At 46.6% G+C, this 17,159-nt stretch overlaps 1 protein-coding gene across 3 annotated transcripts in view; it reads left to right on the top strand.

Annotated features, from left to right (window-relative positions):
* LOC118783039 (protein furry homolog) overlaps positions 1-17,159 on the top strand; it is an 82,367-nt gene that overhangs the window by 26,531 nt on the left and 38,677 nt on the right. For all 3 annotated transcript variants that reach the window (XM_036536702.1, XM_036536701.1, XM_036536700.1), the window contains exons 3-20: positions 2,409-2,462; positions 3,675-3,814; positions 5,002-5,092; positions 5,317-5,396; positions 5,482-5,562; positions 7,497-7,665; positions 8,346-8,438; positions 8,800-8,898; positions 9,628-9,729; positions 10,838-10,941; positions 12,095-12,203; positions 12,524-12,610; positions 13,602-13,773; positions 14,102-14,234; positions 14,862-14,969; positions 15,501-15,741; positions 16,258-16,434; positions 16,684-16,770. In XM_036536702.1, coding sequence (XP_036392595.1) covers positions 2,409-2,462; positions 3,675-3,814; positions 5,002-5,092; positions 5,317-5,396; positions 5,482-5,562; positions 7,497-7,665; positions 8,346-8,438; positions 8,800-8,898; positions 9,628-9,729; positions 10,838-10,941; positions 12,095-12,203; positions 12,524-12,610; positions 13,602-13,773; positions 14,102-14,234; positions 14,862-14,969; positions 15,501-15,741; positions 16,258-16,434; positions 16,684-16,770 — 2,127 coding nt within the window. The remainder of the gene's footprint in view (positions 1-2,408; positions 2,463-3,674; positions 3,815-5,001; positions 5,093-5,316; positions 5,397-5,481; positions 5,563-7,496; positions 7,666-8,345; positions 8,439-8,799; positions 8,899-9,627; positions 9,730-10,837; positions 10,942-12,094; positions 12,204-12,523; positions 12,611-13,601; positions 13,774-14,101; positions 14,235-14,861; positions 14,970-15,500; positions 15,742-16,257; positions 16,435-16,683; positions 16,771-17,159) is intronic.

The following is a 17,159-nucleotide window of genomic DNA, read 5'->3' as shown; positions in this document are numbered from 1 at the left end:
ATTCGATTGCCCGCGGGGGCACTGCTGCTGTACCCTTGGGCAAGGTACTTAACCAACAATTTCCTCAGTAAATATCCAGCTGTATAAATGGGTAATATTGTAAAAACTGTAACCAGTGTAATTCGCTCTGGCTAAGAGTGTCTGCTAAATGCCAATAATGTAATGTACTGTGATTTTTTTTAGTCATATAGGCTACATCTCTAACATTTAAAGGGGTAATTTGGTCTAAAAACCCCAAAAAGGCATGTTAAGGCATTGTCACATCAGTGTGCGGAGAGTTACTGCAGTTATTGTGGTCAGATTTTAGCGTGTCGTGTCACTGTTATTTCTCTGAATCCCAAAGCAAGGCAGTAGCAGGCACATTAAGATGCAGACGTGCTCTTGAGAATTTCAGTGAGGTCACAATGGTCAGTACTGAGAGTTCTGTGTGCCTGTGGAGGGACCTTGAATATGGAGATGAGCACGGCTACTGCGGTCTCCAAAATGCTGAAATGCCCTCACCTCCCCCCGGGGACTCTGAGCCTCTGTATGAGTGAACGGCCCTCAAAGCTTTTTGCATGAAAAATGAGCCGATTACATATTCATGAGGCAGAGACAAAGGAGCAAGTCTGGGCGAGGTACAGCCCGCTGCATTGTGCTGGCGGGAGTCTGCGCTGGCCTGACTGGCCCGCCCGCCCGCAGCCATGGAGAAGGCTGTTGACTTTGTCTCAATTGGCCCCACTGTGCCGCGGTGCTCAAAGTCAAGTGTCCAGAGCGGCGCGGCGCTGGGCGGAAACGTCAGAGGAGGAGCAGGGACATGGTGTAAGGACACGGCGTAGAGAGACACACTACAGGGACTGACCCTAACCCTAAACGTCGGCTGAAAGAGGAGCGGGGACACAGTATAAAGACACGGCATAGGGACACACTACAGAGACTGACCCAGGTGCTCAGAGTCAGCACCCTTTAATGAATAAGCTCACGTTGGGGTCTGACTTTGAATACACGGAAAAAACATTGTGGGTCAGGTGCTTGACACCTGGATTTCTGGCAGGGTTTTTTGTATGCATCAGATTATCAGAAAACGCATAGTTAAAGAACAGCACCATATATAGAAAATGAATAAAACCTGCCCTTACTTATAATGCCCTTTGAGAGCCATTAAATATGATTTAACAGGGTGGCAAAACACGGACCCTCTACCTTCTCCTTAATAGCTCTGTTTTGGAAAATCTGACAAAGGCTTGTTTCTCGGGATATATGATTTTGTAATATTTTAACAAGCGGTGATTCTCAAATAGAATCATGTCGTCGAAGATCTGCAAGTAAGCATGGAAAGAATGTCAAATTTACTACTGTTACCAGCACAGAGGTCAAGCTGCTCTCCAGTTTGAATGAAGAAGGAGTGTATTAAAGAATCATTTTCCATTCTGCATCTTGAGAGGCTGCTGTTGAATGAATGGATTCTATTATGGGTGCTGTGAAATCTGTTGATGAGTTTGTGTTGTTGTTTGTGTGTGAGAGGAGCAGCTGTAAGCTTCTTCCTTTCCATCCCTTTTTCTTTTTGTTTCCTCATAGTAAGTTGTTACAGAGAGAAGCGCCACATAATGCCTACACCCTTAATTATTTTTATGGTTTCTGTTGAATCAAATGCTGAAGAATTTGCCGTTTGTGGATAAGCTCACAACATTTTGCGTTAATTTGGGTAGGCTAATCATTTCATAGGCAATCCTTACAAGTGACAAACAAAATCCAAAGTGAAAACAGAATTCAGGTGTTGTTCTTGTCAGTGGAGCCCGCAATCGTCTTTGCCCCTGACGTTTCACAGACGGTTTACGGGTGGTTGCGCTACAAAGGCTAGCCTTTGCCTCCTTGCCTTCCTTTGCCTCAGGAAAGTAACTGCTGGGGCCACATTCTGCACATTCCCCCCTGTCACCTGCGAGCAAGACATTCTACTGTACATGACCGGCACCTTACCGCACATCCGACAGCCACAGACTATGGCAGGAATGGGAGGAATTCAGACAGCGTGAACTCAAGCTCATCGGCAAAGAAACCATTAATAATAATAAAAAAAAAAATGTCCCAGGGGGCAGAGCACTAATGGACTGAGGTCTAATGAGAGACATTTAGCAAAGATGATGAAGGACACTGATAAGGCAGCCCGTCATTAATGTTCTCCTCATTAATATCTGACAGTGTCTGCCACCAGCCAGACAGACAGATGGCCTGCCCATTATCGAAGCATTAAAAAGTGGCTCAGCAGAAATAATCAGCACTTCTGATGATAGGGACAGAACTTTTCTCTTTTTTTCCCATTGAGGAGAATCCACTGTTCTGATAACTGTGGGCTTTATTCCCATTGGCTGGGGTCTTGTTGTTGTCATGGTAGCCATATGTGTAAGTGTAATGTTTCTGTTCTTTCTCAGGAGAAGCCATTGACAAAGTCCCTGCAGAGGGGAGAGGATCCCCAATTTGACCAGGTAAGAGCTGTGAGGGGAGAGTGGAGAGGGCCAGAAAGGTCTACACTTAAGGGTGTTGTTCCTAGATGCTCCTCTTTCTCCTCCTCAAGTTTAAAGGCAGAATCCCATTTCACATCCCCATGCAGAAAGATGATAAATAATTGAGCTTTTATTCCTCTTTCCATAGCTAATCCTTGTAGCTTTATATTGGTAAAGATGATATTGATAACCATACAGGTCAGGTTGGAAGTCACGGATTCTTCTTGTTTGTTGTCATGGAATCACAGTCAAGCCATTTATAAAATTCCCCGCCTGCATAAAGTATAGCCTCTGTTTGGCATTTGGGCACACCGGCATATAGGGGGTCTATTCATGTGTTATATATGAGATGCTGTGGAAACACTTGTGGATGAAAGCCACGCTCAGAGCCAGAGAGCCTTTGGAGTGCCAGCAAGAGGCACTGGGTGTTTGTGTAAGGGGCGCTGATCCGCTGTAGGTGTGCGGAGCAGGTTGGTGTAGCTGAGAGAAACCGGCCATTCAGAGCCACAGGGGCGCGTTTGTGCGCCTGACCGCGGCCTTTCAGCAGCTGCACAGAGCCAGGATTCATCCCGGGCCCGACTCGCAATGAAGGAGCCGCTGTGTTTTCCCTGGTGCCACCAGACGCCCCTCCCTTCCTGTGTGTGCTGAGCTGGGCCCAGCCTGTCCCGCCTTTCCTTCCTGCCCTCTCCCTCCCGGAGAGACGCGGGCTGCCCCCACGGGCACTGCAGCTCACCACAGTGCCCAGGGCAGCCCCTCTCACCCCCCCTCCCCCACCGTACATGCGCACACACACACACACACACACACCTTCCCTCGCCCCCGCTCCCTCTCACCTGCTGGGGGAGACAGCTATGAGGGGCCTGTGGTCTGAGCATTCTGTCTGTCTGCCTGTCTGTCTGAAGCTCTGTTCAGGCACACTGTAAGGGCAATGTTTCTGCAGCCTGAACTCCACAGGTGTGTGCGTTGGGTGTGGTTGCTATGGAAACTGGTTCAGAGTCAAGAAATAGTATCAACAATGGCTTTATGTAGAAAAGTCACAACCTTGTGGATAGATGACTGCAGCATTTATTCTTGAAACAGGATTAGGGCTTTTACCAGCCCGTATTTTTCAGGAGATTGTAAAATGCTTATGTCATGAATTTGGCTGAGTGTCTCATAAAAATGTGATGCCTGCGTGTTGCCTGTGTCTTTCAGCTGATCAGCACCATGAGCTCGCTGGCAGAGTACTGCCTGCCCTCCATGCTGCGAACCCTGTTTGACTGGTACAAGCGACAGAACGGGCTGGAGGACGAGTCGCACGAGTACAGACCAAGATCCAACACCAAATCCAAAAAGTGAGAAGTGCCGTGAGCGGTGTCTGTTTGGGTGGGGTGGCTGTGAAATGTGTGTGCCATTAGGTCACATCCAGTACATACTGCTAACCAGGCACGGGCGAGACAACTACGCTGTTATTACTGACGTAGCTTCCAGCTTCACAAACTCTCCGTTTGTACTGCTGGGTGATTACTGAAGCAGTGGGGAGAAGAAAGAGAGGGCAAATTAAGAGATAAGCAGCAGATCTTCGTCTCTCACATCCACCCGGTGCACGCTGCCCACCCTGAAAGAGGCCGCACCTGTGAATTACCTCATTGAATTTCCTCACCCGGTTCGCTTCAGAGTGCATCCTCGAATTATAAGGTGATAACAGTTGTTAGGAATGTCTGGGCCTGATGGACAGCATACTGGGGCAACAAATCTGTGGTTTCCAGGTAACGGATAAAACACACACAGCGGACGCAATTGGCTGTCTCCACATCATCAAAGCCCCGCCCCCTTAAGCCTGGCTACAGCCAGCGCTTCCTACTCCACCCCATGTGGAATTCCTCACTGTTATTCTCACTGTCATAAATTGAACTAAATAGAATAATCACTCCCAAAGCTGGTAATTAGCAGGAATTATTTCTGTTTTATTTTGTGTTTCAGAACCACTGGAGCCGTGTTTTAAATGAAACGGCAAATAAATTCTCTCTGAGCCACAAAAGCTCATTACAGCTGTTTAGCTTCTCTATTTCACATGTGATGTAATGGAATACTGTGTTTTTTCAATTTTCTTGTCAATGACAGTACAAATAATAACTAACCTCTATTCATTTCATAGTAATAACACCATTTGTGCATAACCATAGTAGACATGAGCAACTGTCCATTGAAATATGTGATACTTCACTATAGCCCACAGCTTTACGATTTAAAAATTTGGATTATATTTGTCATTTACAATTTGCACATCACTAAACTAAATCAGTGGTTTATTGAATTTTATTTCACAGGTTCTGACGACACTTATGGTGTTACATTGTTTTGTTGGTAGACTGTTTGCTGGTGACTGTAGAAGTGAAAAAATAACAATGCCCCAAGGTCTGAATGTTGAAAGTAGCATGTCTCTCATTACAGTGTGTGTTTCTGAACTAAACCATACAGTTTCTTTTGTTGGATGGTGTGTGTCTGTGCTAAACCACATGTACCACTTGCTTTTTTGCAGTGATGAGCAGCAGAAGGATTACCTACTTGAAAGGAGGGATCTGGCCATTGACTTTATCTTCTCTCTCGTACTTATAGAAGTTTTAAAACAGGTACCCGTCTCATTTTCATTGTTGTCACTTTGTGATTCACTTTGGATTTGCTGTTTTTAACTCGTAAAATTATTCTTCTGAGAACAACAATGTGCGATCAAATTAATCAGTGTATTAATCAGTATATGCTTTTTCAGAATGAAACATAATTCCATTGTATGAATCCTCTGATGTTAAGTGCCAGAAGGTTCTTCTGACTGTCCATCTCTCTTTTTAATGACCAGATCCCGCTGCACCCAGTCCTGGACAGTTTGATCCATGAAGTCATTAACTTGGCCTTCAAGCACTTTAAATACAAAGAAGGGTAAGGGTTTAGCTCATAGGCAGATCGTTTTCTCGTGTGTCTCCTGGTCACTGGTGTGGGGACTGATGTCTCTCTGTTCTCTCAGGTACCTTGGTCCCAACACTGGCAACATGCACATTGTAGCAGACCTCTACGCAGAAGTCATAGGAGTCTTAGCCCAAGCCAGGTAAGCGATGGCCCACAGAGGGAAAATGTGTAAAGTGAAAGAATGGCCTGTACACTGTGCAGAAGTACAGAATATGTAGCCATATAATTTTTTTATGGACTGTCTGTCTATAGACATGCTACACATTGCTGACTTGATGTGTAGTGTATTATTACTGAAAATAACACCGTGTCAACATTCATCAAACATTTCTGAATATAATTACTTTGCGTTCCTTTAAGAGAGTAGTTTTTGATGTATTACTTTTGGTAATAGTTCTTACTGACAAGTGCACATGCCGGTGGAAGTGTACAGCAGGCCAGATCTACTGGTGCCAGAATCAGATACTTTCCTTCAAGACACATAAATCAAAAGTCAGTCTTTCTCTGGAAGCAGAAACGAATAAACACAGCGGTTTCGAAGCTGAACTTGTCAGCTCTGGTTCTGTGAATTGGGGAGGCCTGGGCCTGTGTTAGTTAAATGTATGGTGTTGTTGCAGGAAAGCACTCTGGTCAGAGCGCAGTAAATCAGAAAAAGATTACATGCTTGGTGTGGACAATAGACTGCACAAAGGAGAAGCTTTCAAGGCGTGAAAAGTAAATCTTCAGCTATTTGTTTTGGACAAGTCGTCTGCCCTCCATACTAGGGCTGGAAATTTGCTTCTGTTTATTTGAGGTTTCCAGATCCCTGTAGCGCTCAGCAGACCCCTAAATTAGAGCTACGGCCGGTTTGCATTCTGCATACCCATGTCCCAAAACAATATCTGCTTTATTTTGAATGTGTTATGATTCCCAGCAGAGATGGCACAGATACTGACATGGAACAATGCTGAAGTGAGCCGGTTTGTTAACAAGGAGTAGACAAAAGGCCTGAGTGTTACCATGCCAATTCGGGGGGAAAAAAATCAACTAAAAACGACTAAATGTAGTCTACACACCAAAAAACATACAGTAATCGATCGCTTTTGTATGCTATGTTTCTCCAGATACAGACAAATTTGAAACACAGAATGTTTGTCATTTAAATGATGCAGCAAAGCTCATTGGGATCAATAAGGGACCTGAGACAGCAGCTTCCTGTGGGAGTGAGCACGTGTATCGGTGCGCGTGTGCGTATGCGTATCCCCCAGGGTCTGGATGCAAGACAAAAGAATGGCTTCCGAGGCCAAAATAAACGTGGCGGGGATGCAAGCACTCCCTCTTTATTGTCCCGAGCTCAGAATCAATAGTCTGCCTGTCTGTAGGACGGCCGCACTCCAATAACAAGCACCAAGCAACACACAGAGAGGAGAAGGGGAGAGGCAGCGTCCATGCTCGCCCCCCTGCCAAATGCCATTCTAAATATAGAGCCTGCCGAAGAATCCCATCTCCAGATCGCTTTGGAGCTCGGAGGGTTCTGCAAGGGTCCGGGGGGGGCCTTATCTCTGACGGCAGCCGCGGTTTCAGGCTGGCATCTGATCAGACGACCGCGATCCAGGCCCCACAGTCCTTATGCTGAGTCAGAGATGTCATTCTCTTTGATGGAGGTGCCATCTGTCTGATGTGGATCTCAGACTCGCTCTGACTCAGAGCCCTCCTCTCAGGGGCCTTTGTAGGTTTTGTTTTGCCGTGGCTCAATTATCCATGCCATCAGGTGGTAACTTCACTAAAAGGCGATCCTGCAGATTGTTCTTTGGTCTGAACCAGCACTGGCTGGAAGCAACTTAAGGAAGCAACATGGCTCTTCAAACGGCTCACAAGCGAGTATATTTGTGCACATTAGAATGAAATAAATTGGCAAATTTGATGATTATTTTTCTTCTTTGATGAGTAACATTTGGATTTTTCAGTAACTCAGTGGAAGTTATGGAAAATGGAAGTCTCAAGCGTCAACATTACAGACCCAGTCGGGTTGTGTAGGTAGAACGCATCATTCCACAGCTCTGTACGTATTGAACCCGGGTCCCTCCCCCTCAGGTTTCCTGCTGTGAAGAAGAAGTTCATGGCCGAGCTGAAGGAGCTTCGGCAGAAAGAGCAGAGTCCCTACGTGGTGCAGAGCACCATCAGCCTCATCATGGGCGTCAAGTTCTTCCGAATCAAGATGTATCCCGTGGAGGACTTCGAGGCCTCCTTTCAGTTCATGCAGGTAGAGCACCTGGGTCAGAACAAAGAACCAGCTTCCAAGATTTTACAATTATCACATAACAGATAACACAGTAGATAAGCTTTGAGGTATCATGTAGTAGCAGAATTATCATCATTTTGTGTGGGCCTCCTTTGTAAATAATGCATTATTATACCCCATAATTCACAATGGTACGTAGTAATGCACAGTTAATATAGTAACAGCTCACAGACGGAATGTATGTACCAGTTAAGGTGACATCTTTCCAAGCAGGGACAGGTGGGCGAGCTGTCAGCACATAATCAAACCCAGATCTGTCTGTCAGATATTAATACAGTTTTCAGCAAAATGCCCTTCTTTACTATCTTCAGCTCTGAACGTTTGAAGCCGGAAAGTCATAACAGTGGAAAAATGAAGGCATGATTGGAATATTGCTGGAGAAGTCTCAGGTTTCACATAATCCTGGATTATCGCTGCAGATATCAGACAGTCTTGCTATGTGAGGCATGCACTGTAAACTGTTCTCTCTGCTGTGGCCAGCTCTGCTGTCTCTGTTTCCCCCCACCCCCACACAGCAATCAGTGCTATTCATTGAACCTGGCCTACAGAACACCTTGTTCCCTATGTGTATAGATTACAGTATCAGTGTATAAATCTGAACCGTATAGAGTATAGAGGTTGTTTGCTCTTCTCCGTTGCAGGAGTGCGCCCAATACTTTCTGGAAGTGAAAGACAAGGACATCAAGCACGCTCTGGCAGGACTTTTTGTTGAGATTTTAGTGCCTGTTGCAGCGGTGAGTTTTTATTCCCTTGCTTTCTGTCCAAACCACCGGGGCCTACACAGGAATACTGCATTCTGAATTCCCTCCTCGGCCGCTCGTTATTCTTGTTTTTCCTCTACGTTTCTTATCTGGGTGATTTTGCATTTTTCGATGGGTACAAAGCACATTTCATGTAGCATGCACACAACATTAAGCAGTCAAATGCAAATTCTCTTATTTCAGTTTTAATGTAATGGATATTATTACTCCTCACAGTGTGAATCTTACTGTATTCTTAAGAAATGTCAGGTAAAATGGCAGCCACATCACGGATCCCCTTAGCGTTGCCCTCCATTGCTGATGTTGCTGCTGTTTTGCGTTTGTGTGATTCCAGGCTGTGAAGAATGAGGTGAACGTGCCCTGTCTGAGGAACTTTGTGGAGAGCCTGTATGACACAACCCTAGACCTGTCCTCCAGGAAAAAGCACTCTCTAGTAAGCCGTCCAGGTCGTACGTGACCCAGAGCGCTGAGGATATTATTGTTTCCCCTTTCGTTGCTGTGGGATTTGGAGAGACGCAGCCCCATAGCAGAGATGTTTGTGGCCTCCATGATTCCTCAAGGGTTCCATGGGCAATCCTGTCTGTGACGTGAATAGAACTTCAATATCTCTTTTGTTCTCTGAGCCAACAATGAACAATTCACATGAAACTGACAGGGAGGTGACTTAGCCTCTCTTCACTGAACACGGCACCTCAACTCTTTGAAGTGCCATTGAGAGATAACCGCCCACATGGAAAGTCGGCAAAGGCAGGAAGTTTCCCAACACATTGTTCAGCAGTGGAGATAACCGCCGGACTAAATATCAGCAACAGCTTCAGTGGCAACATTAAAATAAAATGTTTTAGTAATGAAAGTAATAAAAACTACTTTTCACAGGTCTGAGTAGTGAAAGCAGTGACCTGAGTCTGAGCTCATTCATTTCCATTTAGCTGCTTTTTAAATCAGATCGATGGTTTCCACATCTTAAAAATGGGGCATCACGCCATGTCAAGTGACATCAGAAATGCATTTTGCTACAACAGGATTGGTAATAGAACAGTGCCAGATGGGGTTGATTGGTTATGAATCTCAGCACTCTTAGGAAGGTGTGTTTATTTTGACCATTTGAATGTGAGCGACTCTGTCCCCTCACCCTTGTCTCTGTCCCCTCCGTCCCCTCCAGGCACTGTACCCCCTGGTGACGTGTTTGCTCTGCGTCAGCCAGAAGCAGTTCTTCCTCAATCGATGGCACGTCTTCCTCAACAACTGCCTCTCTAATCTCAAGGTGAGACTCCCGAAACGATGGTGATTTCCAAGAAAGTGACGAACGTGCTGTTAGAGCAGCTTCACAGCTCCAAGATAGTAACAGTCCCCTGAATGAAGAACCAAGGTCTGTGAAAACACTGACTCAGGTTATGTCCTGGAGGGATGTTGTGACTTCTCACATCGTAAGTGAAAGCTTTCAGTCGGTCACTCGGATAGTGACAGTAACTGTAATAGCTTTGCTGAAGGGGTCCCCCCTTTTTATGTTGCTTTTATGAACGCGAGTTCAAACCAGATGATGGTGACAGTGCTGGGAAGTTGGCCTCCTCTCAGTGAGAACCCTGACTGTTTGTCTCAGGGGTCCACCCAGTTTTAGTCTGTTGTTGTTGTGGTTGTTTTACTCAGCTGGTATCATAAATCAGAATTTAAACATGAGAATGCTGAGTGAGGCAGGAAGTTGTTGCTCTGCAGAGGAGTTCCCTTGTTCCTGTCGCTGATGGGTGTCTGGCTTAAGACCAGTGATGAATGTGTCAGTTCCACGGCATTTCCAGATCACTGTTAATAAGGAAAACCATTAGAATAAAAAAACACTGGTTGGAATGTGGTGAGAGAGTGGAATGTCGGTACACAGAGCTAGAGGGAAAGCCATGCGGTGCTTCCGCCTGCCGCCCCCACCTTTGTTCTTAATGCGTGTGTCACAGCATCTGGGGCTGGAGAGGGGAACAACCATTTCTCTGCTAGGTTCCGGAGAACGTGTCACGAGGAATGCAGTCAGACGGGACTCCTCTGGGACGGTTATTTCTCCATAATGGTTATCGCGGGCCGCGTGCTGTCTATCTGATTGCCCGATGGGAATGCTTTGCATTGCCCCGCATTGTCTGGCAAGCACCTCGGCCGAAAAGCTGTCAACGCTCGGCATTTGTGCTGCTGGGGATTGTTTTCTGAGTGCTAAGTCAACAGTATGGCCTCATTTGCATGATCATGTTTCCCAGCGAGTCAGACAACCTGCAGTGGAATTTACCGTTGATGCTGATTGTTGATGACAGCAAACTTACTGAGAGCGCTGTTTTACCACACTTGTCATTACGGTGGTCCCTGTTAGCGTAAATAACAAGGGTTTTCTGTCGCAGAATAAGGACCCCAAGATGGCCCGAGTTGCACTGGAATCCCTGTACCGCCTGCTCTGGGTGTACATGATCCGCATCAAGTGTGAAAGCAACACCGCGACTCAGAGGTAAGCAGACAAACTCGCTGTATCTGCATATCACATCCCCGTCTGCCATGTAGCAGAGCCGCACGCCACCACAGACACTCTCACTCGCACAAAGCCCGGCGTGGAGGTTCAGTCCCCACTGAGGCCTGTGTGTGTGACAGGGCCAACAGGGCCTGTTTGCGTAGCATGGGCTGCTCCTGAATGCCGTCATTCTTAAGACTAAAGAAAATAAGTGAATAAATAAATCACAGCTCTCCCCTCTGCCTCCTCCCTCCTCCCTGGACCGTCAGGTTCAGAATTGGTATGTTGTTGCTCCTGTTCACTGCAGACCTGAAAATGAATAAACTGACTGCCCCTCAGTAGGGGAGGGGTCTCTCCCCTCCTCTCCTGACGTTGATTGGTTGATTTGATTGGTTGTCTCAGCAGCCAGGGCGGGGGGAGTGCTTGAGAGGCGGTAGCATGGTGGCAGCACCATGAGGAGTCTGGGCACTTTTCTCCCCTCACATTCTCCTCTACTGCGCTGGGGGTCGTTGACCTTTTCCTGGGCGACTCCTCCATGTCCTCCTCTGTGAGGCTGTGAGGAGAGGCGCCGGCACGTGTCTGGAGGAGGGAGGAACATGAAAGAAGGATGAGCGCTGGAATATGTGCCGACGCTCGGCAGTGAACGCCTGCAGGATTAGCCAGCGGCGCAGATAGAGATACAGGCAGCGCCCGGGTTTACCAGCAGCTTACAGCGCAGTTACAGGGACACGTGACCATAAGCCCGCATGACGAAGCACAAAGGGGGTCAAGCCACACTTATGACAAGCTCTAATTCCTCTGGAAATAAACAGGGTTCAGAATGAAACACTTCCAAATAATGGGTCAATGTGAGGAAATACATCAGTGTGATTTGGTGCAAATTTTAATGACGCCATTATCCCATTATATGATAATTGAAAGTTGTGCCTCAACATACATGTAAGTTAATTCAGTAGCAAAATTTGCTTTCTGATTCAGGCTTTCATTCCTCTTGCTCAAGCCTGTGACACTCAAAAGTGCTCAGAAGTGCTCTCTGTGATCGTCTTAGTTTCCTGGCCACATCGCTGTTGCAGAGATGATGGAATTGATTGGCCATGCCTCGTTGGGCACAGAGCAGAGCCATTTATGACTCCTGTGTTCTTCCTCCCCACAGTCGCCTCACCACCATCGTCACCACCCTGTTCCCCAAGGGGTCCCGCAGCGTGGTGCCCAGAGACATGCCCCTCAACATCTTCGTCAAGATCATCCAGTTCATCGCGCAGGTACGGGGGGACACGCCCACGTCGCTGACACGTCGGCTCACACGCCTGACCTGACAGCTGTCATCCACCCAGCCATGAAGTCAGGCACAACACAGAGAAAATGTTCCCAAACAGCACAGAAAAACTCCCACACGTCCAGCACAGAACTAATACTGTCGGTGTCCAAGGAAGACTGGCAGCCATTAATCAAAGACTGGTTAAAATTACACAGATCAACATTGATCTGTTGAAGCAGTAAGGTTGCAAATTAAAATATTGTGAGCATCTGATCTTGTGGTATTCTGATAGAACTGATATTATGTGTCTTTTTCTCAACACAGGAAAGGCTTGATTTTGCCATGAAAGAGATCATCTTTGACTTACTGTGCGTGGGGAAACCAGCCAAAGCTTTCAGTCTTAATCCGGAGGTAATTGTGATTACACTCTACATACGCTAATTCTTTTCTTCTTCTGCAAAGGGCTCCTTTCAGCTGTGCCCTTTTTATTAACTGAAAAATTACAACCAGAATGCCCTGATAGTACTGGATGTGGTTATCTTAAGTCAAATTCTGGCCATTTTCTGAACATGCATAAAACCGCCTCATATAATCGTCAGTTTCTGTCAATGAGCAAATTATAAAAATACGTCCCTGGTTTTACTGCAGACAGAAGGGAGGCTGACATCATGGGTTCAGAGCTTGTATTAATCACCCGTGGTGAAACTGAGTATGTAAATGACTTTGCTGACTGTACATGAGGTAATATTGGCCAGCTGGAATGCTAAAAGGCCCTTTGTCATTCTCACAGTGTCACAATAAGCTTTTATCTATATGCCCCAATATTTTTTTTCAGTGGGATTTACTTTCAGTCAAGGTTCAGGACATATTCAAATAATGTTTTTTTTGCTTGTGTTGGATTTAAAATGCACGTCTGCAGCGTGTTCTGTGACTGATTTGCACACCAGCCAACAGAGAGGACAATGTGACTCTGTGTGCTGTGAGCGTCACTCAACAGAGGCTGAAATGCCAAGTATGACTCACCTTAGGAAAACAGGAGCCAGATATGTAAACAATAACAACAACAGAAACCCACCCACACCGTGTAATTCAAGGTGTTGTTCAGCCCATCCTTCCTGATCACGTCCTGACTTTCTATGTTTATCTGCCTCCATTTACCTGTGTATCAGCAAAATAATGTACACAGGATGCTAAAAAAAGGTGCCAGTGTTAAACCCTGCACTGAAGATTTAAAGCAGCTCATACATAAATAGATAGAAAATGAAAATGGTTATGTATGACGATGGTGATGATGGTGGTGATGATGATGATGATGATGATGATGACGGTGATGATGATGATGACGGTGATGACTGCGGTGATATAAACGAGGGTGACTCAATGACATCTGTGTGCCCTCCAGAGAATGAACATCGGCCTGAGAGCGTTCCTGGTCATCGCAGATAACCTGCAGCAGAAGGACGGGGAGCCCCCCATGCCCAACACTGGGGCCACGCTGCCCTCTGGGAACACCATGAGGGTGAAGAAGACCTACCTGAGCAAGACGCTGACCGAGGAAGAGGCCAAAGTCATCGGTAGGTGAAAGGAACCGCTACGTGATTTTACTGTTTTACTCAACAGGTTTCAGTCCATCAGTCTGTCAGGCAGCAAGTCATTCAATCAGTCAGTCAGCAGACATTTATTTGGTATAGCAGTTCTTTACAATCAGATTGCTCCAGGGAACTATACTGTACCCTGTATTCACAGACGCTTAAGTGGGCAAAAGTGAAGAATTGTTCCCTGATCCAGGAAGATTTATTTTGTGAGATCTGGCTTGAAAGTGTTTCGCTAGCAATTCGGAAGACAACAGTTCTCTCCCCGTCTGTGATGTAGCTGATCTTTACTGTCCGTTTTAACATCCAGGTATGGCCCTGTATTACACGCAAGTGAGGAAGGCCATCGACAACATCCTGCGACACCTGGACAAGGAAGTGGGCCGCAGCATGATGATGACGAACGTGCAGATGCTGAACAAGGAGCCCGAGGACATGATCACGTACGTGGCTCTCTCAGCAGTGATGTCATCATTGTGTTCCCGTGAAGGGAGGGTGGCAGTGATGCCATTCTTACTCACCCACCTCACACAGAGTGACATAGTTGTGTGACAGTGTGAATGGTCAGAGATGTAATTTGATCTGCATGCTCAGATCTCGGGTGGGGCATTGCTTTTGTGCCTGTGAGCAAATGTTTCTGTTGGTATTTCTACACTGACAGTTGTGCCTGTTCATACTGGGCGGCAGTGCAGTATAGTGGTAAGGTGCAGGGCTTGTAACTGAAAGGTTGCTGGTTTGATTCCCTGCTGGAACACTGTTGGTGCACCCTTGGGCAAAGTACGTAACCCAGAATTACCTCAATAAATATCCAGCTGTATAGATGGATAACATGTAAAAATTGTAACCTATGTAAGTCACTCTGGAAAAGAGTGTTTGCCAAATGACAATAATATAATCTAATGTTAAGACGAATCCTCAGAGCCCTTCGGTAATAGGCCACGTTTTAAGTATCTGTGATTTACAACATTGTTTGGATCATTATGCATGTTGAAGAACGTGCATGATGTCTGTAGAATAATGGGCAGTTAATAGAGTTGATTCTGACCTTGCTACTTTCTCCTTCTGCACAGAGGGGAGAGGAAGCCGAAGATCGATCTGTTCAGGACGTGCGTCGCCGCGATCCCTCGCATTCTGCCCGACGGCATGTCCAAGCCAGAGCTCATAGACCTGCTCGCTCGGTGAGCCCGCTGCGCAGGGAAAAAAAGTATTTCATGAGCGTTTCCCGAAAAACGTCCTGAAACACGATCCCCCTCAAGCACAACCGGCATGGTTGTCTGGCTCTGTGTAATCTGACGAGAGGATTTAGCTAATTAGATGTTATAGGTCAAGATTAAGCCGTCCTCTCTGACATGGCTGAACTGTATCTTTTCTGTAAAGGTTAATGAGGGTTAGCTCTCTAGTGTTCCTGGCATCCTGAAGGTAACCAGAGAGGGAGCTATTAGGAGATTGCCTTTTGATTTTCATTTTAAACAGTGCCTGTCAGACTGGTATTTCTGTAATCTAGAGATATTTGAAAATGAACAACACTTTTACCCACTGTTAGAAATGACATTGGCTCTTCATATTTCATTCCAGCATGACAGTTCACTGTAGTGTAGTTGACAAGCATCAATCTAATGTGTCAATATGAAATGAAAAGGTTCTAAGGATATAATTGATATCCCACCACAAAAGACAAAAAGTATATATTTCCATGTGTTTCTCGCCAGGCTGACGATCCACATGGATGATGAACTGCGCCTCATCGCCCAGAATTCCCTGCAGAGCCTGCTGGTGGACTTCTGGGACTGGCGGGAGGACGTGCTGTTCGGCTTCACCAACTTCCTGCTGCGGGAGGTGCAGGACACCCACCAGGGCCTGCTGGACTCCTCCCTCAAGCTGCTGCTGCAGCTGCTCACCCAGTGGAAACTGGCCCTGCAGACCGCTGGCAAAGCTCACGACCCGGGCAAGGTCTGATCCACAGACTCATTCCTATGAGATTTTAATACCTGAAAATGGTCATTTTTGTCTTTAGCCTATCACTGTGTGAGCTGTTACCAGCACTGTAGTACAAGCACTCTTTTGCCCATAGCAAACCAGGGACGTTGAGCACTTGTCAGACCAGAGGGACAAGGACAACACTTGTGTTGAAGGCACGGGCCTTGTTTTCCTACTGCAGGGACTCTGTCTCATTTACTTGTGCTTTTTTTCAGTGTTTTGTGCAGTTAAATACCCAACAAAACTTTGATTCATTATTTTCATAGCTCAGGAAATCATTTTTCAATTTGCCCATTTAAGTGCCTTTGAAAATAGGCCACAGTAGAGTGTATGCGCTGTTGACTTAATAGCAGTCCTCAGGTTGTGTTGCATGCACTCCTGGTGCCTCAGTACTGCGTGTGCCGTGTTTCCGGGCACAGTGCGTTTGTGTTTGCAGCGTGATGAGGTCCCGGCGGTGCTGACACCATCCTGCCTCTCTCCGTGTTGCAGCCGACCGGCCCCGGTCACAGGACCCCCTCGGAGCGGAGCCCCCACTGCACCGTGCTGCACGCCGTCGAGGGCCTGGCCCTCGTCCTGCTCTGTTCCGGCAACGCCGCCACCCGCAAGCTGGCCGTCGCCATCCTCAAGGAGATACGCTGCCTCTTCGCCGCCATCGGCCAGGCAGAGGTGAGGCCAGGGAGAATGGAGGGGGGCTGGATGCAGTGGGCGTGGTGAGGTGATGTTAAGTTGGAAAACGGACAAAATGGCTGACATCCATATTACATCATCTGTACTGCACTGATGTTTGAGCACATTTGTACTTGTTGGTAGACCTGTCTTGTTTTTTGTCTGGTCTGCAAGAATTTAAATGTCATGCGACAGCCCGTTATTTTTAACCCAGCACGGTTTTAATCGCTGTCTGTCTGTGTCACGCAGGACGACGATAAGCCCATGATAGAGGTGATGGACCAGCTCAGCTCGGCGGTTCTGGAGAGCTTCGTCCACGTCGCAGTGTCTGACTCCGTGAGTGTTCCAGCGATTGGCTCTGCGGTTTGGCCTCGGGCCGACCAATACACAGCTCCCACACAAAGTGGGCTGAAGGCGGTAGTGTTCATGCACAGAGCAGCCTCTGTAATAGTTTCACTGCTCCTGAGCCGCTTGCGTAAGCTGAAGTTTTTATGAAGTTTACTTTACCCTGATCACCGAATGTTCAGGAAGACATCCAGCTTTTTGAGTGATTAAGCCTAGGATCAGTCTTTGCCCTGTGGCCGGTGAAAAATGATTAATACGCTTAATTATTTAGATACATTTTGATGCTGACATATCAGGTATATATGTTCAAGGATAATGTAAACACTAAAAATACCCAGCTAGATTTTTCTTTGGCTTTTACACAGTTACACAGTTTTATG

This window comes from Megalops cyprinoides, chromosome 9, assembly GCF_013368585.1.
Source record: "Megalops cyprinoides isolate fMegCyp1 chromosome 9, fMegCyp1.pri, whole genome shotgun sequence".
NCBI classification, from domain to species: domain Eukaryota; kingdom Metazoa; phylum Chordata; class Actinopteri; order Elopiformes; family Megalopidae; genus Megalops; species Megalops cyprinoides.
Note: the sequence above shows the minus strand (reverse complement) of the source record. Positions and strands in the feature narration are given on the sequence as shown.